Genomic DNA, 24,720 nt, shown 5'->3' with positions numbered 1-24,720 from the left:
GGCTAAGTGGAAGCAATTTGATTTCATTCTGGAATCTTCTGAGATCGTTCGTGTGCTCAGCCCAGCTCCCCACAACGTGAACTATGTTAACAGCTGATTGTTTTTAACTCATGATAAAAATCCAATGGCCAATGTGCAAGAATGGGCAAATGTGCACCATTAATTGGCTATTTAATTAATTTCGTATTTTTGACATTCACACATCTCCACCCGCCCTGAGCAGCGCAACCTCTCACGTTTGATACAAATTTCACGTTAGAGCCAGTACTTAAATAACTTATAGCCAATACTCATGCAGTGACGACAAGTGCATGTGGCCAAATTAAACTTGCTCCAAAGACACATGATGAATGAACTCAAATGCCTCATCTTAGATAGTATAAATCTCTCTATTGTCCTCTTCATTACCGTCACATGTCACCAAGCGCAGTGATTGTATTCTGTGTATATTATGGTATGTGACAGCCCTGTTTCCATGGCGACGGGCGGATGACGCGGCACAGACCTGTTTGTGTCTCTCGTGGGGAAGATAATGAGCTCGGTCTGACTGCACGGAGGAGGCAGCAGGACCCCAGCAGCCTCCTGCGACTGCTCCCGTCTCCATGGCAACTAGACCCGACTCCCGCGGCCTCTCCCATCACCACGGCAACCTGACGAAGTGGTCTTGACAATTTGCACCTAGTACTTTCCCAGGCATTTGAATGTTGTCACATTCTCTCCTCAGACAGATGACTTTGAAATCATTAGGTTTGTACATTCAGTGTATAAAGATTTCTAACATCACACAGATGTGGCCGACAACATCTGGATCACTCATCATTTGTGGCTAGTGCTAACATTAGGCTATTGAATGTGGAGATGGTTCGAGGAGGTGCTGGCTCACTAACTGTGTACAGTAGGGTCTTTCCTACCAAAGAGTCGTTGCTGCACATGTAGGGTTGACACACCTTTTCACAGTTTTGACATTATTAATTATAGGCCTGTCACGATAATTACTATATCCACTTGTCGCTCGATAAGTAAAATGAGCCACCCTTTCCTGGTGTCCTATTGGCTCAACGTTTTTGGTCAAAATTCCGTTAGGAACAAGGCAAAATGAAATCTGAAAAAACTGTGAAATCTTTTGATTATATCATCATATTGTGAACCACCCTAATGTAAAAATGCTCTTCTACTTATTCCTGTGACTCCCACTGCCTCCAATCACCAGATGACCTGACCCGATCAAATTTGTATCAATTCTTATGTTTTTGGCTATAAACAACCACAATTAATGTACTTGATGTACTTGAACCGGAGACTTCAGCTTTAATTTGAGAGTATTTACATCCAGATCAGACGAATGTGTAGGAATTACAGCTGTGTGTATGTGAGCCTCACACTTTTTAAGGGACCAAAAGTAATGGGACACTTGGCTGCTCAGCTGTTCCATGGCCTGGTGTTTGCTCTTCCCTCATTATCCCATTTATAAAGAAGAGATGAGACGTCCAGAGCCTTCACAATTCTGAAACAACATCCAGGACAGACGAGACAAAGATCAACTTGTACCAAAGTGATTTGAAGAGAAAATTATGGAGAAATAAAGGTGAATAGCCTCAAATTAAAGCTGAAAGTCTTCAGTTTAAGCACATCTTGGTTGTTTTATTTCATGTTTTTGGTTTAGCCAAATGCTTGGACGTTGCTTCACAGTGCAGATGGACAATGGCCCGAAGCCACTGCCAAAGCCAAAGAGCTTTTTAAAGCAAAGAAGTAAAATGTTATTCAATGGCCAAGACAATCACCTGACATGAATCCAACTGAGCTGCATTTCACACCAACTGAAGGGAAAATGTCCCAAGAACAAGCAGGAACTGAAGACATTTACAGTAGAGCCTGGCAGAACATCACCAGGGAGGAAACCAGAGTCTGTGACGTCTGTGCCTTCTAGACTTCAGGCTGTCATTGACTGCAAAGGTTTTGGGGGTCTGGAAACAAACATTTTCTAAACTAGGTCCCAGAGTGGAAAGATCTCAAAACGTCGTTTGCGTGGCTCCATTGTTACGACGTCTCCGCAACCTTGACTAAAACAATGACATCACAGCTCCAGAGTGGTGTCTGTTATCTATAATCTACTGACCTCATAATGAGTTTTCCTCATGGATCTATGATGGTTTGACTCTGCTCCTCTTTGCTCCACTGCAGACCTTAAGCCACAGGTGACAAGTAGAAAAACACAAGTCAGTCTGTGTTTTTGGACTGACAGTAAAAGTCACTGACAGGTTTTTACGTCTGAAGAATAAACTCTCCTCCTCGTCTCTTCTGTAGATCCTAAATCCTTCAATCAGTTTCATTTTCACTGTTTACATTCCACATAAGTTAACTGCACATGCGCCTCTACATCTTGTTCTATTATCTGTGTGAGCGTCACAGCGCCTCACACAGGCCTGGAAGTTGAATTGCGCCGTTTTCACAGACCTGAGTCGACCCATGTGGACGCACACATTTAATAAACTGGAATCATGCTTACAAAGAAAGTTTCTGAAAATATACGCGTTTTATCTACGTGTGGATATAGCCTTAGTCTCATAAACAACTTTCAATTTAATTTTGGTTTAATTTTAGTCAGCAAAAATATGACTTTGACTAAAATGACGACGACATATTTTAATCAGTGCAAAAATGGTGATTGTTAATATCATCAGTTTCATATTTGCCTCCTCTGTGTCATTGAAGTGTTGCCAGCTACAGTGCTGTTGATGAGTTTGGTGAGAGGTGTCCTCAGCTGCAGAGCCTCGTAGAGAGTGGATGCATCATTACAGGTTTATAAATGGAGCCTGACAGCTGCTCATATCGGCTGTTTTAATAGGAGAAATGATGGCTCACTTCGTAAGCTTCAGTTTCTCAAAGTGGTGCATCTCATCCATTCCTCTGACGCACTCGCCTTTGTAGCCTCGGCCGATCACGCAATTAAGGCGAGATGCTGCGGGGGAATATTGGGAAATCTGAGAAAACCCTGACTTAAATGTGACAGAAACGGGCATCACAAGTTTTCCTTCGTTTCATGTTTGCATATTCAGAGGCCCCGTACCTGCGTAATGTTGTTTAATCATTGTATTATGATTCCTTGTGTTGTGTATGTATGGTCAACTCAAATACAGATCGGAATGGGCTGGTATCTGGCACATATGTAGGCGGGGTGGAGGAGGGCAGTGAGATCTGAACAGCGCCGACAGCTACAGAGAAACAGCCCGACTAAATCAGGTTGCCGAGCGAATAAAACATGCCTGTCAGTGTGGCCGAGGAGGAGACGACAGCGGAGGAATCACCAAGTCTGGAGCTCCATAATCCATGCGTGCCTCTACAGTGTGTGCTGCCTTCTTTCTGAAGAATCACCTCCTCCAGAGTATGAGGTGGGGATGGATCCAGACCATGGTCAAATGAACTGACCAGTATCGACAAAAAAGACCCCAAAAGTGTCAGTATCCTATTGATTAAGGAACATGTGGTATATACTCAATTACATTTACAAGTAGGCCTACTTCTTAGAGTAGTTTTATCATATTGTACTTTTTACTTGTACTTGTAAAATAATAATCATTTCAATATTTAAGCCTCAAATTCTTCATTTTGATGAATGAAGTAGATGCAGTTCGTCTCGTGCTCCTTGTAAAGTGTTACTAAAAAATATTTTTATTTTTTCTTTACATTACGGGCCGGTAAGTCCTTGGTACTTACAATGGTACTTACAGTGGTAATTCTAGGTACTTATTGTGGTACTTACAGTGGTAAATACTTGTAGTAATAGTGGTACTTCTAGGTACTTATCGTGGTACTTAAAGGATACTATAGTGAGAATTTCAAGGTAAGTACTTTCAGAAACAGTGGTAACTCTTAGTAATGAAGGTTGTTTTCCCTAATGCTGTTTTATGTTGTTTTATAGTCACACAATCCTAGAAATTACTTCTGTTTGTAGAAGTACCACATTTTCTACCTATGAATTGCGGCTGTAGTATCCTTGAATTACCAGTAAGCACCATAGATGTATCACTGTAACTACAAGAAACTATCACTTAAAATACCAAAGTAAATAGAAGTACAACCTTCATTACTAAGAGTTGTATCTCTTAGTAATGAGAGATACAGTGGTACCTCTGTGACTCCCTAACCCTAACCCCAATTACTAGTAATTACCACTTTTAGTACCACAATAAGTACCACTGTCATTAATAGTAATTACCACTGTAAGTACCACGGATTTACCGGCCCGTAATATATATATATATTTTTTGTATTTTCTTCTCTTTCATAATTTTGTTTCACACAATTAATGGCGTCTTTGTAAATAAACTCAGTTACACACAAGAACTCCAATGGTCACTACTTTTTTATTTTATTATTATTGACCTTTATTTAACCAGCATAGTGCCACTGAGATTAAGAATCTCTTTTTCAGGGGAGTCCTGGCTCCAGAAGGGAATCTATTGTATATGTTTTTAGTGGTAGGGGAAACCGGAGTACCCAGAGGAAACCTACGCAGACACGGGGAGAACATACAAACTCCACACAGAAAGGCCCCGTCCAGGTGGGAATCGAACCCGGGACCTTCTAGCTGTGAGGCGTGAGCACTAACTGCTGCGCCACCGTGCCGCCCACTTTTTACTTGTGCTTGAGTAAAAGTATTTTAGTACTTTTAATACTTTAGTATTTAAAGTACTTTTAGTGTCGCCCATCCCTAACAGAAGACTGAAGTTGAAAACACTGCCTTGACTTCCCAACAAAATCTCCAAATGACACTTTTGTTTCGCCAGAACAGAAAAACTCATGATTTAGGGTAAACGGGCCGACTTGTTTCTGCTGACGGGGCATTAGTGCAAACCTCTCAGACGGATTAAAAACATGACCTCATCTGGAGCATTACATCAGCCCCTCGCACGCCCCCACACCAGCATTGAAGAAAGACGCCACGCCCGCTCCGTCGGTATCTGCAACATTTTATCAATAAGATATACAGACTTTTACAGCTGATCTGCCTGCTCACAGTCACAGGACGGACACTTGACCAGACACCAGGGGCGTGTCCACACTGGGGGTCAATTACAAGTCGGATCAAAATGACAGCCACACTGCGCAACATTTCCCCCCGTAATTAGAATAAAATACTGAGCATATCCTCTGTACAAACTGACATTTTACTACAGACAAAATGAACTTTTCAGGGACATCACCAGCTCGTCTCCATGGAGGTGATGCTACACATCATAAACAGAGTTGCAAAATTGTGGGGATTTTCAGTTTGGGACATTTTCCATATAAATGAACAGGAATCTATGGGAATAAATGTAAATGAATGCACCTGAAGGTCGCTGCTTCACTGACAATTTGAATTTAACCATTTAACAGAATCATCATTTAGGAAAGTTGTATTTTGACGTGACATAATTAGTTCAGTAATAGTGTATTTTTATTTGCATATATTTGCCCAAAATTCCGAGTTAATTTCCCATTGAAACTTTGTGTAATGTTTCCAGAAATACATGCGGAATTCTCCGCCCCTTTGCAGCCCTGTTCATAAATGTTCATAAAGATGGCGGCTGCGTGAGAGCAATGCAAAGTAAGGGATATATATGTATATATATATTTCTTCATTTTGTTCATCAACAAACAACTAAACCAGGAAAATAGAACAAACATGAAAATAATAAGTCTGTTTTTGGATTTATCATAAACCACGACAGAAAGCATCTGAACTTTGGTATCGCTTGCATGTTTCACGTGTGTAAACGCTATTGTGACATAGCAACATATATCCTGGAATGCTCCGCAGTGTGGCTTTAACAAAATAAGTGGGGATGGTCACACATAGGGCTGGGTACCGCTACATTTTTATTTGATACTTTACTTTGATTCTTGGTTTTTGATGCCGATACCTGAACGATCCTTTTTTCGATACTTATACTGGAATATTTGTCATCTAGAACCAGAAAACAGATTCATAATGTTAATTTACTACGTTTTCTTCCATTTTATTTATTTTGCATTTGCATCAATTATTTGAGGTGAAACAACCAAGAAACTTCCTTTAAGGGCAGCAAAAAAAAAACCTTTTTTTCCCCATTTTTCCTAATTTCAACCCTATTTTTAACAACATTTTCCCCTCATTTACGCCCCTTTTTTTTGGTCCAAATTTTCCCAAATATTTTTCAATTTTTCCCCATTTTTTTCTTATTTTAAATTTACATTTCCTCAAGGTTTGTTGACCAACAGCGCCAAAACTTGGATGTAATGATTTATTTATATATTTTTTAGATACCAGCTGTACCAATACCAATACAATACCATACTTGTATTGTTTAATGGTACCCAGCCCTAGTCATACATAAGCACTTTATCCTTAATGAGTCCTGTCCTGGTGCCGCCCCTGAGCCACCCTGAGTCAAACAAACCGTCCAGACACGCCCCTGCCATCGACAGCCAGTGTCCACATTCACGTGTCCAGCCAGAAAATACGAACATACAAAACATCTGCACGGAAATAATGTAAAAAATAAGAAACATCCACATCTGTAAGCATCAAAGAGCCGTTTAGAAAACAGGACAATCCGCTACTGCGCTCCGGCATGACTCAGAAGGGAAAGAATGTATTAAAGTAATAGGAAGAGGCTGCGCACTGTTGCCGTGACGACCGCTGTTGCCATGGAGACTTTCTCCCCGTGAGTCTGTGGGATTACTCATGGACGAGGCTGCGTGTCATCAGTCTTTCCCAGCTGAAGCTAACACCGAGAGGACGTCTAACGTATACGGATAGAAACGATCAGGAAGGGATTTTACAACGGCTCGATGAGAATGAAACAGAAGGTCTGGGCATGCTGAGGATGCATACGAACAAACAAGTGTTTCCTCTGGACGTCCCGACTCAAAAATGTCTATACCATGATGCTGCAAGCCCCCTCCATCTCTGTCCGAGTCCGACGGCAGTTTCAAAAGTCATGCCCACCTCGAAGCCCACTCTTCGTCCCAGACATATAAAGCCCGTACATTCCCTCTGACTTTTTGTTTCAGAATGTGAAACGATGTCTGGATCAAAATAACAGAAGATTTGTTCATAAGCTCCTAAAGAAATGTCCAAGGATAACCAGCTCTGTGACTAACCAAGGCATGAAACCCACAATTTCAATTACAAGTGAAACCAAAAAGAAAAAGCATGGATAAAAGCCTCTTGCCATGTTTCGGCATATTTTGTTAAAGTGTTCATGTTATGGTCTGTAGCTGGTTAGCCTCAGGCATGCCGTAATCTCAAGCCTATGGGGGATTTTACTCCCAGAACCCATTGCGTCTTCGAGGTGGGCGGGACTGTTGAGCTCCACGGCAGCAGCGGAAAAACAATGACCCCGTCCCTTTATGTCCGTTTTGTCTTCTACCCGTAGGTTTAGTCCTCGCTCAGACCGTGCCACTTGGCGATCTGGCGCCGCGGGTGCTCGCAGATCTCTCTCCAGTGTTCCCCGGGGGTGCTGGCCGAGGACGTGCCCAGGAGCAGGCGTCCCAGGACCGGGCTGGGACTGCGGGGGTCAGAGTCCATCAGCAGGAGCTCCACGCTGATGTCCTTCAGCTCCCGCTCCGAGGGAAGGTCGAACACGAACAGCTCGTTGAAGACGGGGTTTGGAGAGCACTTCTTCACGTGGGTCTTCTTCTTACAGATCCGCTTCTTCCCGTGGAACATGTTCACCTTCACAAAGGGGTCTGCAACAGAACACAGGCTGTTAGCACGACTCAGTCTTAGCACCTAACGGAGCTGTTCCAAGTTTTTTTTCATATAGGTCTATGGAAAATGTATGCTAACAGCCACAAACATAGCGGATTTCCATGGTAACAATGGATTTTCCCAAAATCTATTCCCAATAATGGGATTTTGCTGCTTTGTACAAGGCTCTATTCAAGTGTCTGATCACACAGAAGTATTACATTTACTCCGGACTTTCTTTAGCAAAGCTTCTCTGGGAAAAACACACTGTTAGAGAATTCGGGTGTTCTGCTCTCCCAAAATTTCATCCGATGGGCGGGGGAGCGACTGAATTTTGCGGTGCATTATGGGTAACAATAGTCTTCGCCAGTTCCAGTTCTGCCGGAGCGTTTTCGTTCGTGCTGCTTGCTTCATCTTCTGCTAAGAGAGGAATACACTTCTGTTGCTGATATTTGATGATGCAGACTTCGACTGTTCCGACTCCCTACATTTGGGGCTCGTACCTCCTGCTCCCCCTCCTGCCTTCAGAGGACACTGCCCTGCTGTACGGTCTCCCACCCGGCTCGTAGCCTCGAAGGCCGGGCAGGATAGCTAAGCGTTGCCCCTGGGGTCTGTGAGCTGTCCCTGGAGACTATAGTAAAAAGCACTGCTAGCCTCTGATTATCTCTCTGCTCAATACAACTATCGAGTCTGTGTTTTCAACGTGAGAACATCAGCCATGAATGCCAAAAAATAAGTCAGCAGCTGAGCTGCTAACCGCTCGCTCGGAGCGAACTAGTTCCTTAGCAGCGCATAGATCCGGTGAAAACAATTATTATGCAACAATAACGTGAATACAGCCGGTAACTATATAAAGCAGCCTTTGAGATGATCACACACTGAGCCGGGCTTGATGCATTTGTGGTTTATTGCGGACTTTTCATCAACAATGAGCTGTAGGCGATTGTAACAAGCTAACGGGGCTAACCTGGAATAGCCATTGTCCACTGGCACAAATAATCATCCTTTATTCAGACATATGGGCTGGATATGAGCTTAAATACTAGGGAGATCCTTGCGTAGATCGTGTGTATAGCTATAGTTGAAGATCCATAGGACATGGCAGCAACAAAGAGGGACTAGTTAGAACTAAAACAGCAGTTATTTTTCAGTCAAGAGCTCCTTCCTACACTTCAGAACACATTTAAAATCACTCGCCCCTGACGTCTAAATCAATCAGTGGTTTTGTACAGCCCAATATTACAACAGGAGTTGCCTCACAGGGCTGCACAAACCACTAAGACAATAAAACAAAGCAGAAAGTCTCCATCGCGTTCAGTCTGAATGCAGTAAAATAGCAGCAGGAAGTGCACTAGGACACGAACAGTGTCATTTTTTTTTATTGCAGCGCCGCTTAGCGGATGAAGTTTTGGGAGAGCAGAACGCCCGAATTAACAAAGGTGTTCGAGAGGATAGGCCGCAGTCTGGATGTTACAGGAGAAGTTTATTTACCATCGGTATGGAACCCGGAGACATGAACTCGAGACATTGCGCTAGTCCTACCATTCAAGTCTATGCTTCCACAGAAGAGTGATAAATACCCTCTCAGAGCGTCATGCTGATGCGCAAGAAAACATTCAGTGGCTGAGAGCAGCGCCTGAGCACAGTCAAGGCTACGACAGAGATAATACGACTGTACAGCCTGACCCACGGATGATAAATAGCGATTTAATGTTATCCTCTAACACACACTGAAGGCACATTTTCCAATATATAAATATGTTCATTTTGCTTAGAGAAATGGTGACATAAAGTATAGTAATTATCATAAATAAGCATAACACCGTTATGGGCCTTTTAGTTGTTGTTGCTTCAGCAGGAGATTAAGAATATGTTGCGTTTTTGCTTTGTTGATCTACGGAACATTCCACAGTTTGGACCCGGAAGAAGTTTGGATATCGAACTATCTATTTTGGAACTGGTCTGTGCCGGGTGTGCAGGAGTAATACGAGCATGTGGGGCAGAGGGTGTGCAGCAGTAACAGTGGTTACTGTTACTGCTGCAGTAGTTGTGCCAGTAGTAGTAGTAGTAGTAGTAGTAGTAGTAGTAGTAGTAGAATTTGAGGGTCTGTAGTTTGTGGAGGCAAGTGAGAACCCTCCCGGACCATCACGCTCAAGCTTTTCACAGACCTGCACGTTCAGACCGACACATGTGAGAAGAGCTGCTCTTCTGTTACCGTGCTCTCCCACTTTTCCCACCCAGACGAGATGCAGTACTTCCAGGCCTCGGTTGGCTGTTGTCCCAAAAAATGGTCTATCGTCTACTAAATCCCGTAGCAGCAAACGCAGACTCTCCTCGTTTGTTCATAATGTAAAATACTGACGCATCTATTGCGTCTATCGCAGCCACAGTTCAGAGCACGGATTGTAAAGGTGTTCAGAGAGTTGGTGGTGGATTGATAGTGTAGTAGAAGTAGTAGTTGCAGTGGTACCTGTGGGTCCGTGCTCCGTGCGGGGCAGGTGGCGGGCCTTCAGAACCACCACGCTCAGGGAGTTGGTGGTGGACTGGTAACACAGGGACAGCAGCAGCTCGCCACGGCCTGAAGTCTTCTGCACAAACACAAAACACACACACCGTCTCAACACTGGGAAACACAGAATCATGTCAACCTTCATCAGTCAACACTGATCATAATCGTAGATGGAATATTCATGTTTCATGTTTTAAATGTCTATCTTATAGTTTCTGCTTGGGAAATTGGAAAGCATTTCTGCACCCCCGGTTAGAAAATCCAACACGGTTAGAAGAAAGTAAAGAACACTGTCACAAAAAAAAGTCCTTGTGCAATAAGCTTGTTCTTTTGTATCCTGGTTTAGACTTGGTTTAGTCCAGTTGATAAGGCTTCATAAGTCGGGACAAAAGTGACCTCATTTGCCATGGGAACCTCTCATGCCTCATTAATCATGGATTGGCTTTTAGACCTTGTTTAGTTTTAGAATTTTATACCTTGATTTTCTTCTACCTTGAATTATCTATCAATGAAAAGGAAATGAAAAAAAATATATATATATATATATATTATTGCATAGAAAATTACATTTACTTGGCAAGTCAGAATCACTTAAATCAAGGCAAAAGTTTATTATGTTCTCATTAATGTAAAATACTTGTAAAATACTTTTTTGACGTGTGTGTCTATCGCAGCCACAGTTCAGAGCATGGATTGTAAAGGTCTTCAGAGAGTTGGTGGTGGATTGATAGTGTAGTAGAAGTAGATGAATTAGTTGAATGAAAAATCAGCAGCGTCTTGCTTTAATTCATCAAGATATTGTTGTTTGCAGTTCACTTCACTCGCGACTGCAGCCCATTACATGAAAATCTATAATAGTATTTTCTGTGCTGTCTCTCCATGTTGACATGCAAGTAGCAGCCAGGAGGACAAGTAAAAGACCCACATTTGTTTCCTGTGGAGCGGTTTGGTTTGAGACTGAGCAGCTCTTATAGTCAGTGCTCTCCTGTGGGACGTTAGCCCTGTATCACATTACCAATCCATAAATCCATTTGGGAGTGTGTTTCATACAGGAAGCCAGGCCTGAGGTAATGCTCTCACTTCTGCCCAGAGACAACTCAAGTTACTCCATATCCAGCCATTTTGCGGCACTTTGCCAAACCACCTCTTCAGCCCCTTTGCTGCATTTGCTGAGCTGCCGATTAGGGATGTCACATTGTCCAATATTAATACTCCTACAACAGGCATTATTTCAAACACTGTAGATCTTGGTTTTGGGATGTTGCATGAAGGTTTGATCAGCATAACTTCCAAGGTTTAGTGCTTGAATTTGTGGGTTTCGAATTCCAATACCTATACTAAAATATTCATCTATAAACCAGACAACAGAATATTGGCAAATTTACAATGTCGTGTTCATCCCCAATGTCAAGAAATGAGTGGAAAAATGGGGAATAATTTGGGAAGAAATGTGTAAAAAAAAAAAAAGGCATTGCGATTAGAGATACGTTCCTTTAATTTTACATAAGCAGGCTGTCCTCAGAACTATCACCAGCGTGCGGTGAAGTGTTTATTATAAGCTGCTCTTTCTTCCAAGGCGTGGTGAGTCTGGCTTCTTTCATCCATCCATCCATCCATCCATCCATCCATCCATCCATCCATCCATCCATCCATTCATCCATTCATCCATTCATCCATCCATCCATCGTGATTTCGATGGCTTTTAGCACTTGTATTTGTCGGTTATCGAATCGTAAACTAACAAATTCAAGCACTGGATAAAAGAACCCCTCCTGGAACCGCCACCTTAACGTGGTGGAGGGGTTTGAGCGCCCGAATGATCCTGCGGGCTCTGTTGTCGGGGGCTTCGTGACCCTGGTCAGGTCTCCCATGGGAAACAGGTCCTAGGTGACGGGTCAGACAAGGAGCGGTTCAGAAGCCCCTTATGAGAGATCAACAGGCCCGGGTTGGACACATGGGGCCGTCCTTCTGTGAATCCACCACCTGCAGAAGGAGCCATGGACGGATGGGTGGATGGATAAAAGAAGCCACCGAAATCAGGAAACGGATCGCTGCCAGACTCACCACGCCTTGGAAGAAAGAGCAGCTTATAATTGACACTTCACCGCATGCTGGTGATAGTTCTGAGGATGACCTGCTTCTGTAAAGGTAAAAGAACTTATCATCTCTAATCGTAATGCCTTTTTTTTTTACATATTTCTTCCCAACTTATTCCCCATTTTTTAACACATTTCTTGACATTGAGGATGAACGCGACATTGTAAATTTGCAGATCTTCTGTTTTCTGGTTCTAGATGAATATTTTAGTATAGATATTGGAAAAAGTATCATGAAGGGATCAGTATCGTTATCGAAAACATGTACCAGTACCCAGCCCTACTCATCTGCCATGTCTTTCTATGTGATTGTTAAAAATCAAACACTGATTGCTTTGTTTGGAAAGACGGTCCCTATTAGCCACCTATTAGACATACCGTGGGAAGAGTTGTGAGCCATTTGGTGACTGTTCTATGACTTTTAAATAAAAAGAGACACAGAACGGCCTCCTTTATCCAACCAGACGAGTTTCTAAGCGGCTGTCCTTGGGGGGCTGTTGCTACAGAACGAGCACCACGTGGAATGAATGACTCATGGATTGCTGAGTGCTAAAGGCGTTTTTCGCACCAAACAGTTCAAAGGGACTCCAGGATGCCAGCTCCGTGTGTACCGATCCAGTTTGTACTTTTCAGAATCGAGAAAGATTTGCAGCGTGCACTTAGCAGGCGCTGGAAGTTTACAGAGAGATAATGATTCCCAGAGTTTTGCTGCTTCTGTTAATGGTGCACAAAGGAAAGAGGGTGAGTGGGAAATGACTGGCTTGATTGTGCATTTCAAATCAATATTTAAAGATAACTGCCAGATTCAGTGATGCACCAAAGTGTTCCTAGTCTGACTGCAGTACTCCCACAGAAGCAGCGGAAACAGTTCTTCTAAAATCTGGCCTCGCATGTCCAGAATGATGGCTCTCATTATTATTTTTTTACACACAGGGATAACAGTCAGGGCCCGAGCTGCACGAAAAAACTGAAAGAGACTTGTGCAAGCGGATTCGTACAATTGCATGGATGGCGCACAGAGGACAGAGTTTTTTTTCCAATCGGCCATAAATGAACAAAAAATACATCAACAGTAAATTTCCTGATTCATACTCCTGTTCGAATATTAGTGTGGAACTGGTAATAACATCACAACAACAGCAACATACGGCCGCCTTTTGCTGATTGGTTTACTCCACTTTCTTTTTGCTCGCGTTGGCTCCACCTCAGAATGTAGATAAATGCCACGCTCACCAAAAATCTCTGGTGAGTGGATTTCCAGGCAAAATGCTAATGAAATTATAATATGTCTACTTGGCAAGTCAAAATTACTCAAATAAGCGCAAAATATTCTTAATTCAAATAATGTGAACTTTTCTAGATATGACTTTTGGCAGTGCAGCTCTCTCCTGTCTGAAGCCTGTCAAAGCACTGAAACAGCACAAAGGTTACTGTGGAGTAAACCCGCGTTTGCTCCACCTCAAAACATAGTTGATGCCACAGTCACCAAACTGTCGCTGGTGCAACAGTGAGTCTGGATATGGATTTCCAGGCAATCTAAAAGAGTCCCTGCTCTCTCCTGTCTGAAGCACGTCACAGCAGGCCTGCTACTGAAACAGCACAAAGGTTCCTTATGCTTACCTTGTTGTCCTTCTTGATGATCTCGCGGCTCATCAGCACCCTCCCCTCGCTCAGGTCGATGCCGGACAGGGGCACCAGCGTCTCCCCGATCACCTCGTCCCGGGAGAACCTGTCGAAGCTGAGAACCACGAAGTGCAGAGACAGCTGGGCCACGCGGGCCTGGGACAGGCCGTAGAAGCTGAAGGTCTCGTCGAAGGCGGGGTGCAGAGTCTTCCGGAGGACGCGGGTCTTCACGCGGTGCTTCTTCTCCGGCAGCAGGGTCAGTTTGATGTAGGGGTCAGAGGTCAGAGAGTGCTCGTCTGTGGGGGTCAGTCCCTGGGCTTCCTGCACAATGGACCATCAGCTGTTAGCTGCTGCCACAACTCGTTTTTTTTATACAATATTGCAGCAAGTAAACAAAATAGTCTGGTCCAATGGCTGAATTCATGAGGCATCTTCCTTTTAAGTCAATACACCTTCACCTGATCATGTCTCAGAGCTCAAATTGCCTTCACTAAAGCATGCCTTGCCTGTTTGCAGTAATGGAGTTGAACACTCGATATGACTGTTTTTATGACAATTTGAGCACTGGTATGGTTAAGGTGTATGGAGAAGGAGGGCTCCACCTCATGACATCAGGAAGTGGAACAGAGAGCAGACCAAGAGAACAGTGTTTAAACTCACTTATGTTCTTGTTGGATATTTATCTCTTTACTTCAGCGTACCTTAATGTGGACGATGAAGGCCTTCTTCTCCGCCTGATACTCCAGGGCGAAGTGCAGCGTCCCCAGCCCGCTGTCGCGCTCCTCGGCTGGGGCTCTCTCCACCATGGGCGTGGGGGCCTGGCTGGAGGTGGTGCTGGGGGGTGAGGCCGGCTCCCGGTGCTCTGTCACTGCAGGTTGAGTGAAGCCGGGGTGGGGAGAGGGCAGCTCCAGGTCTGGGGAGCTCCGGACCTTCTGCTGCTCCGGGGAGTGGAAGAGGCTTTAGATTTACTCAAATGACTGTTTGAAGACAATAGCGTTTACATCTTACTTTTAAACTCAGTCACTAGAGGTTCTGAGCTTTCAAATGAGGAATAACATGAGTTTAAAATTATAATAAGACATGCTCCATAACATTGAACAACAATGACAACAACGTTGAGTGATATCAGAATGCCCTGTTGCAGTCAAACAGTATTTTTTAATACAATACACAATTAAACACCAATAAATTAGAGTTTAGCGGATGATTTTCTAAAGAATAGACTGCACCTTAGAGTTTATGGGGTACTTTGAGTAGAAATGAATGACTCAAGGGGAAAGAAACAAAAAAGTAAGAAGAGTCACTTAAAGTAATCGGTTCCAGGTGTGTTTTTTGGTTCAAAGATACTGCCCATACCTCTGCCTTGTGGTGGTGGTGGAAGGGCTTGCTGGTGAAGTTCCCGTTGAGGTCCCTCTTTTCTAGCTCCAGGTGCATGGGGGGCCTGGTGCCACCAGGGCTGGAGGCCTGGGTGCAGCTCCTCTGGGGGGACAGGCCGTGGCAGTTCCCGTTCACGTCCGTCTTGTGGAGCTCGTGCGCGGGCGGGGAGGCGGCAAACTTCTTCTTCCCGCTGAGGCTCTCGGGGTAGATGTCCACTCCCTTCAGCATGTGCACAAACTTGTACGAGGGCGTCTGGTGGGTCTTGGTGCTCTTCCGCTGGCAGCAGATCCAGGCAAAGGCGGACACCGCGAAGACCAGGCCGAACACGCTCACCAGGGCCACGCCGGCTGGGAGTGCCACTGGAAACACACACAGAGATGCTATGGACCAGAGGCTATGGACCAGAGGGTATGGACCAGAGGCTATGGACCAGAGGCTATGTACCAGAGGGTATGGACCAGAGGCTATGGACCAGAGGGTATGGACCAGAGGCTATGGACCAGAGGCTATGGACCAGAGGCTATGGACCAGAGGCTATGGACCAGAGGCTATGGACCAGAGGCTATGGACCAGAGGGTATGGACCAGAATCTATGGACCAGAGGCTATGGACCAGAGGGTATGGACCAGAGGGTATGGACCAGAGGGTATGGACCAGAGGGTATGGACCAGAGGGTATGGACCAGAATCTATGGACCAGAGGCTATGGACCAGAGGGTATGGACCAGAGGGTATGGACCAGAGGGTATGGACCAGAGGGTATGGACCAGAGGCAGGAATTAGCACTTGATGCTTTGTTTTGCTACTGCACCGCTGAGGAACCTTTGAAATTGCTTATGGACTGCAAGGAGCAGAAACTATCATGAGGCTTTACTTCCACCACGTCATGGACTACTCATTCTGTCAAAGTAAATGGAGTTTGGACTGAAGTGGAGGAGCTTACCTGACGCTAAGAAGTTGCTGTCAGGTTAGTAAGACGCTGTGTCTTTGATTTTAGTTTCACCTTGCTTCTTGTTGATGCATTACTTTCATCACATGTACTTGGGCACGGCTATTGTGACGCATTTGTAGCGGTGATCAAAGTCATACATAAGCGATAGGTCTGGTGACATCTAAACAGAACATGCTATGACACGTTTACCCCTTAAAACTAAACATTCATCTAAACACAGTCGACTTTGTGTGGCATTTATGGATAGGAATGCACTGTATGTTGTAAGCGAACAATATAAGGACCACAAAAAAAAAGTGCGCTTTGTAACCCGACCCACCAGCACCAGAAGTTTGCCATAATTTTGAGGTACCCGACCCGAACGAATCCGCGGGCCCCGCGGGTTGACCGCGGGTTTCGGGTCGACCAGCGCATCTCTAGACCAGAGGGTATGGACCACAGGGTATGGACCAGAGGCTATGGACCAGAGGCTATGGACCAGAGGGTATGGACCAGAGGCTATGGACCAGAGGCTATGGACCACAGGGTATGGACCAGAGGCTATGGACCAGAGGGTATGGACCAGAGGCTATGGCTGACACTTCCATATAGCGTTAAAAAGGAAAAACACGCACATCCAATCTAAATAGTGTGCAGGACCAAAGTAGACTATGAAGATAAAAAGGAAGAAAAAAGTCTGCAAAACTAAGTGGCTCTCAGAAAAAATATTTATGACACCTCCATATAGTCAAGTGGAAAAGTCTGAAAAAAGGACTAGACTTTTGTGGTTCAGGAATGTTTTATGTTTATACTCCACTAATCTTTGCTCATTTCTTATTAACTAATATTTTCCCATTTCCCCCATTTACCCCCGATTTCTTCCTTTTCCTTATTTTTTCCATAGTTTCTCCCAATTCTCCCCCAGTTCCCCCCAAATGTCTGTATTCCCCATTTTTCACACATTTTTTTACTTTAGAGATGAGCCCGATGTTGTAAATGTGCAGATCTTCCTAACATCATTGTTCTGTTTTCTGGTTCTAGACGACACATTTTTTATTTAGTAAGTATTGTTGAGGTGTCAGTATCGAAAATCATGCAAAGTACTAGTGTATCATCTTCGTTTGTTTTTGACTTTTCCGTGAACATTATTCCTTTAATTAAAACAAAACAACAACAAGTTCATGAAATGTGTTCCCAACATCTTACATTAACATTCCAAACGTGAACATTTGAGGTTTTTTCACTAGATGATCATCTTTATGATCAAGGCTGGAAACAACTGTGAGGAGATACTGTATTTGATACTCTATAACAGGGTCAAAGTCTTTGTATAAGGTATATATAGTTCAAATTCATATTCACCATTAAGCCAAGTGTTTCTGCTTCTCCAAACAATCTCGGATTATGGAAGGTTTTGATCCATCCTGACATTCTTATTCACTATCGTCTCATAAAGCGTGTAATGGCTTCATTACAGTGACCTGAGGCCTGAGCACTTCCCCCATTTCAGAATGAAGTGAACCACCACATGATAGAGAGATACGGGGAGGGAAACATGAGCTGGCATTACTCAAATATCATGTGATCAGCACCAATATCGACTTTGGATGTAAGGGCTAAACCAGGAGTCAGACTATTCAGCTAGAAGCATTTAGTTCAACTATTTCTGATTTCTAAAAAAGACAATTTCAAGGTTTACAATTAGCAAACATCAAATATGTGAAATATGGAGGTGTTTGGCTGATGTGGCTCCAGCAGAATAAAGTGAAGGTCCCTTTTCACTTTTGCAAATGATGAGTGCCTGGACCTGATTTTTCTCTGCACATTCTATTGCCTCCTTCCATGAGCACCATCTTTTTGCTGGATACCAGAAGCTCCCTCTTTTAATTTCTGTAAAGTTGGTGTCCCTCTCAGTCTCCTGACCTCTGTATCATTGAACCACTGTGGGTGAACTCTAACATGCAGTTCATGTAAGACATCCCAGGAACTTACAGGAACTAGAGGGTTTTTGCCAAGAAGAATGGTCCGCTTTAACACGAGATTATAAACAGAACCTTCACCACCACAACCACAAAGACTCGGAGCTGTCACTGATGCTAAAGGTGCTAAATACACAGTATTAGAACTGGGGTCATTTTGGTATTTTATTTTGTTATGGTGATTTGAAATGAGTTCACACTTTTTTCCACAATAAATGGCTTCACAACATCACTGACCATGAGGGAGAAAAACATCCACCAGGGTGTGTGAACTTATTGGCACAACAGTAAGTTTTTTCTCTGAAAGGTGTCCAAAAGTGGAGACAGTATTCCAAAACATGAGCGTGATGTTGTCCAGCCATAAAAATAGCAGGGTGGGCCTGTGAATCCAGTCACTGTCAAATAAAGATCAGGAGATGTTTGGAGATTTCTGACAAAAACTCTATTGCATTAGTACCCGCCCCCCAGCTGACATTCTGACATCATCAAATCCTAGAACTTGAACATAACCTATTAGATAGACCACAGAAAACATCAACTGATAAGGCACAAACGACTGCATTAATGTACTCCAGGGTTTACTGTACAAATCCAAAGAGAAGTCAAGTATTAGGATTTAATCTGCTCCACTATTTAACTAATGAAGATGCTCATTAGTCAAATTATCCTAGAATCTGAAAACCCCCAACCCCCACCCAACTATTTGGGTGTTGTCTCAGCCCTGATTCGGTCTCGCTCCACACACATCTTTAAGAGCCTCGTCCATCAGGGTGGAGCCCTCCCATCAGCACGACATGCCCGAGCCGGGGGGGGGGGGCATGTCGGGCCTCAAGTGTTGATAAAAATGCTTTAAGTTCAATTAGATTGACATTTGTATCTCCACAAGCAGGTTTCTATGGCACACCCCAGTCTTACAGAGACGTTTTCTTAATCGCACACACTCCCACGAGGCCCACACTGGGAACAGATCGAGGACGATGGGGAAAGCAGTCCACGGATGGAATGTGGATGTAAATAAAAGACATTTAAGGTGATTCCAATGGTCGATAGAGAAGGGAAATCATATCGTCGACAAGATCATATTTCGAAATTGCTGTTTGGAAGATATTCAAGTTCATGTCGTGAAATGTGGAAGAAATGTTGAAAATAGATTATAGTGACAATAGTGACAACATGGAGGAAAAAGTGAAAAAAAAAAGTCTGTTCTGTTTTTTATCAAGAAATTGATATCACAAATATTGAGATATTCATTTTTGTCAGTATCGCCCAGCTCTATGTAATGGTCAAGACACTGTGGACATTCTAAACCTGGACTAAGACGCGACCGAACTCCACATAAAACAAGTCAACACTGACACAAAGACATGCATTACTTTCAAATTGTAGGATGTGCAGGTTTGTGTCAAATGGAGGCTTAGAGACGGCGCTCTCGTCTCCATGACGTGGTGTATTCTCCATAAATCATGGGCCCGAGCCGACTCCTGATCCTTCATCCCAATATTTATCCCACCGAGTTACAAAATCTGCCTCAAAATCCTCACATTAAACCTATTATATATGAATGTTAGGCCATCTGATATTTCCAAAACGAATCAACCCCTCAGACACCAACGATAACATGCAGGCAAAGCGTTCCTCACCGATCTGCGCTCCTTCCACCGCCATCGGAGCCATGGTCGCTGTCCGAGGTGCTGAAATCTCCCGCTGTGACGATCGATCTGCCTTTACTCCGATCCCGTTGCGTCCTCCTCCTCTGGGTTTAGAGGTTTGTTGGAATGTTTTGGTCTTGTTTGAGTGGAGAGAAAAACAAATGTGAAGGCTTGAGTGTGAGTGTGTGCTGCGCTCGCTCTGTGGCTGTGGAGAGAGTGTGAGCGTGCGCCGATGGGAACAGACACACCCGCCTCGCTCTCCCCTCCTCCCTCCCTGCTCCTGTTTGTCGGGGGATGAGCCCGGGTGGAGCTGCAGACCGGAGCGGCTGCAGTTTGAGGACAGCAGATGTGAGCCTCTTGGTTTTATGTTTGTTATGTTGTTTTTGAGGCACCGGCGTCTGTCTGAGTGGAGGAGGTAGGTTAAGAGGAAGTCACAATTTAACATTTAGATGAGTTCATTTTAATACATCTTTATCACTCTGCTACAACAACCTCTCCACTTTAGTAGCAGTAGTAGTACAGACTTCAAACTTTCCTGACTTGGACTTAACAACAGGTCCATCCATTATTCAGATTTTGTTGCCAGAACTTTAGGAAGTTTGGGTCATTTTTAGACATAAAAGGTCTTACTTTTATATGAAGACATACATATTTGTCTCATATCGTTAGCCACTTAGCATAATTGCCTAACACATTTTTGTTTTGATTTTGGAAAACATGTAAAAAGACGTTTTAGAGGAAACACATTGTTTTTCTCTTATTGCCATTTTAGTTAGGCAGTTATGCTATGTGGCTAACGATATGTATGTCAGTAATCAACAGCAGAAGTTTCAAATTGACATCTCTACATTTACATTTTTTCCACATTCCCCGCAGCGACTTTACGATTGTTCACAATGATCCAAATGAAGGAAGAAAATACAGAGGATTTCTCAGATCCTTTACATACTGTATCATACTGAATCAAAACACATTTACATTTTTGTATTTAACACAGTGAGTGCAGCACTGTTTTTGGGATTGAGCTGTAGAGTGCCAACAATCCAGACCATTTTCCATGATTTTTGTAGGTGTATCCATAGATGAAAACAGTTTAATTCTACGTGCCTCGGTTCCTGAGAAATCCTACGCTAAACAGAGGCTAGTTTGGATCAAAATCAGATTCGGAGATAATTAGTGTTTTATGAAACAGTCTCCTTTCTAATTAACCTCTCTCCTCCTCTCTCCTCTCTGGACTGACAATAATGTTAATTGAAGAGGCAAATGCCTAAATATCTCCGTTTCAAGTCAATTTTCAACGATACATTATTGTTGACATGTTTTGAAACACTGCATGTTATCGATCACCTTTTATGGCGAGTGCATTTAAACATCCTGGTTCTCGGATTGAAGACTTTAGCAGGATGTTTCTCAGCCGTTCTTGAACTGATTTTAATCATTTAAAAACTCAGAGAAATGTTAAAATCTCAACTCGATCTTTCCAGCCGCTCTGCCTTGTCAAACGTGCTCCAGAGAGCGAGAGAGAAGTGTCGGGTTTACAGCTGTTTACTACTCAAAGCCACGCCCCTCAGAGTTTTAATTGATTTAACTTCTGTTCATCACAGACCTACCAAAATCACACATAAGGTATATTAGACTTTCTAGTTTTGTAATAACAAAAAAATATATATATATATATGCAAAAACGAGTTTTTCTGTTTTTGGCACACAATGTGTTAACCCATAAGAACCCAGACCCCTTTTTCTTCAGGGGAAAATTATGCTGGTTATCACACAGACTAAATGGATCGTATAGAACACATTTCTGATGTTATTTTGTGGAAACACCCCCTGGTGTCCAAGATCTGTAAAGTGACATATATGTCACATTGGGCGTTTATAGGTATTTCATTTTAGATTATACATGTTATTTGAAAATCAGACAGTTTCTTCTTCAGAAGCACAATGTTGCTGTTTTATCTGCACTTTCACAATATAAATCAACATTACTTACTTTTTAATAAGGTTAAGCACCAAAAATATCCAGGCATTCATGTCGCTTTACCCGCTTTTGACACGAATTTGTTGGACTTTTCAATTTGTTGTTGCACAGCTTCCGTTAGCCCTAGGGATTTCAGGTTAGGCTTGTTTTAAAGCTTGGAATGAGTAGATTAAAAAAACAAAACACAGTAAGTTGCTATCACTCATGTTTCTTGTTCGTATCACATGTGTTACACTGGGTTTTTCGGGGTAAAACTATACATGCGGACCCACAAAGGTGTGATCGCCCCCTGGAGGCCTAAGTAGATTATTTATTGTTTGTTTGACAGATAAGACACTTTCTATTCCGGAGTAATGGGCAAAAGAAAAATACAACTGAAATACCACTGAGATTAAGAATCTCTTTTTCAGGGGAGTCCTGGCCCCAGAGGGGAATCTATTGTACATGTTTTTAGTGGTAGGGGAAACCGGAGTACCCTACGCAGACACGGGGAGAACATGCAAACTCCACACAGAAAGGCCCCGTCCAGGTGGGAATCGAACCCGGGATCTTCTAGCTGTGAGGCGTGAGCGCTAACCGCTGTGCCACCGTGCTGCCCAAATGATCTTCTATAGAACAGGGTAAGTTAGTTTAGTGGTGGGACGATGTTCTTCCTGATCCAAAGTCCAGGGGCCGGACCTCCTGATCCTGATCCAAAGTAAACCCCAGTGTTGTTCTTCACATCTGTCTAAAATGGAGCTTGAGAGCCTCCCCCAGGAAACATGGAAGAAATTGACAACAGGTATTTGATCCCTAATGTCTCGTAATCATCTTGGCCCATGTCCTTACGCTGGAGGGGCAGATTTTGCCCTCGGGCCTGACATTGCCCCTGTTCTATAATCAGATCTTCTTCTGGTCTGTGGCTCATGAAGTAACTACAATCACTAAAGAGTTTTTAAAGTAATGAACCTACCGGTTAATGTCCTCTTTCCCTTTTGAAAAAGCAGCGGCACGTGGTTCTTTTGGGACTCCTCCTTTGGCAAAATCATTTAAATACAGTATCATGCGAAAATGGACAAGGTTTACTTTTCTGCACTGCTTTTGAGTGTAAAAAAGACCCTGTTGTGTTTAAATCTATGGGGTTAAATATGAGTTTTCAGAGGGGATTTTGGGTCTTGAAATAAGCTGTTTCTTAGTGACAATCAAAAATCAATAAGTCTGGCTTGGAATGAAATCATTTACAAAAAATCCCCAGATAAATCTATGGAGAAGCATTGAATCAGCAATAATTAAACATGTTTCTGTGAAGATTATTATTTTTTCTTCTTTTCTTTCCAGGTGAAAATTCAACTGTTAAGGGATCAAACTGGTCCTGTAAAAACTGCACTGAGATAATCTGTGGTCCTGAATGTGCAGCGGCTCCGGTCTGCAGGTCCCTGATATTAACCCTTCCCCCTCCTCCTCCTCCCGGGCTGGGTAAACGCTGAGCTCATCCACTGACGCCGCCTGTGACGCAGGAGCCACGCTGAGGCGAGGAGGGGGAGACGTGCCTTTATATGGAGCCCTGTGCACGTCCGGGCCGTTACCGGGACATGACCGGACTGTGGCCGAGATGGGGCTGAGCTGGGACGACAGCAAATCCAATCATAATAATCATGATCTAATGCCCCACGCAGGGTCTGAACCAGGAACAGTTAGACTTATTTATTTTTCGCGATTCTAAGTATTTAACGATACTTGGTTTTTGATACTGAACGATGCTTTTTCTACCTATACTAAGAAGAAAAACAGAACAATAATGTGTCTGTGGAAGATCTGCACGTTTAAAATATCAGGTTCATCTACAATGTGAAGAAATGTGTGAGAAAAAAATTAGAAATTTGGGGAAAAATGGGGAGAAAATTAGACACAATAGGGAATAAATTGGGGGGAAAACTGGGGAAATTTGGGGAAATATTAGTAATAAAAAATTAGCAAAAATGATGAGGCAAACATTGGGCATTTTTTTCTTTGAAAACATGGGGAAGAAAATCTACATAAAAAGGCAAAAATTGGGGGAACAAATTATTGATTTGAGGTGAAACAACCAAGTCACTTCCTTTAATGCTGTCCTTGGACCAACAGCATCAGAACTTGGATCTAAAAGAGAGAAGATTTTTTTTCGGTGCCATTCATTTTTGTAATACCAGTAGAACTTAAACTTTTTAACCGATACCAGACTGGTATGGTTTAACGTAAAGGAAAAACATCCTGGGAATCACTCTGTGTTTTTCACATGGTTAATTCAGTCTGAGCCTCAATCATGATTCATATCCAATAAAACTCTCTCTCTCTGTGAGTCTTTTCAGGTTGAAATGAGATTTAGTTCCACAATACTTCCCTAAAAATATATTTTGTAAAGTAAGTTATTTACAGTTAGGAACATTTATACTTTGGGAAGAGGCCGAACTTGCGAGAGCCATAAAGATACAGTTTTACAGAACCATTATATCAGTCGGGGATCGCTCTGACTCGGGGACAGGATGAGCTTTTGGAGCAGCATCTGTCACTGACCGGGTCTAAAACACAGAAAATACTTTCAATATTAGGCTTTGAAAAGTGTCGTTTTATTGGCGTGTTTTAGTCTGGGAGAGTGGGGGAAGTGGAGTCAGTGCAAGTTGATCCACCCACTGTGTTTTGAAAAGAAACACTTTTATTTTGATGTAAGATTATAGCTTTGATGATTTTAATTTGCCAGACCAAAACTTGGAAAAGTTGGCCATAAAATAATTTTTCACTGCTCAAAGTGCACATTTGGCCTGATACAAGACAATCGTCACAACAACAAAAAAACAAATACATGTAGGGCAAGACTTCAGTATAAAAGCAGATTCAAAGTTA

The 24,720-nt window shown here is 43.1% G+C and overlaps 1 protein-coding gene across 2 annotated transcripts; it reads right to left on the bottom strand.

The window, feature by feature from the left end:
• Positions 1–6,801: 6,801 nt before the first annotated feature.
• syt4 (synaptotagmin IV) lies at positions 6,802–19,998 on the bottom strand. Of its 2 annotated transcripts, none has more exons than XM_079580665.1 (6): positions 19,872–19,998; positions 15,302–15,681; positions 14,647–14,883; positions 13,943–14,266; positions 10,188–10,305; positions 6,802–7,716 (listed from the first exon to the last, which is right to left on the bottom strand). In XM_079580665.1, exons 1-6 carry the CDS (start codon positions 19,903–19,905, stop codon positions 7,406–7,408), a joined length of 1,404 nt encoding a protein of 467 aa, XP_079436791.1. In that variant the 5' UTR covers positions 19,906–19,998; the 3' UTR covers positions 6,802–7,405. The 2 variants fall into 2 exon arrangements, with proteins under 2 accessions (XP_079436791.1, XP_079436792.1); XM_079580666.1 differs by having other exon boundaries at positions 14,647–14,880.
• Between the last annotated feature and the right edge of the window lie 4,722 nt (positions 19,999–24,720).

Source organism: Gobius niger (genome assembly GCF_951799975.1).
Source record: "Gobius niger genome assembly, chromosome: 21".
Classification (NCBI taxonomy): Eukaryota; Metazoa; Chordata; class Actinopteri; order Gobiiformes; family Gobiidae; genus Gobius; species Gobius niger.
Note: the sequence above shows the minus strand (reverse complement) of the source record. Positions and strands in the feature narration are given on the sequence as shown.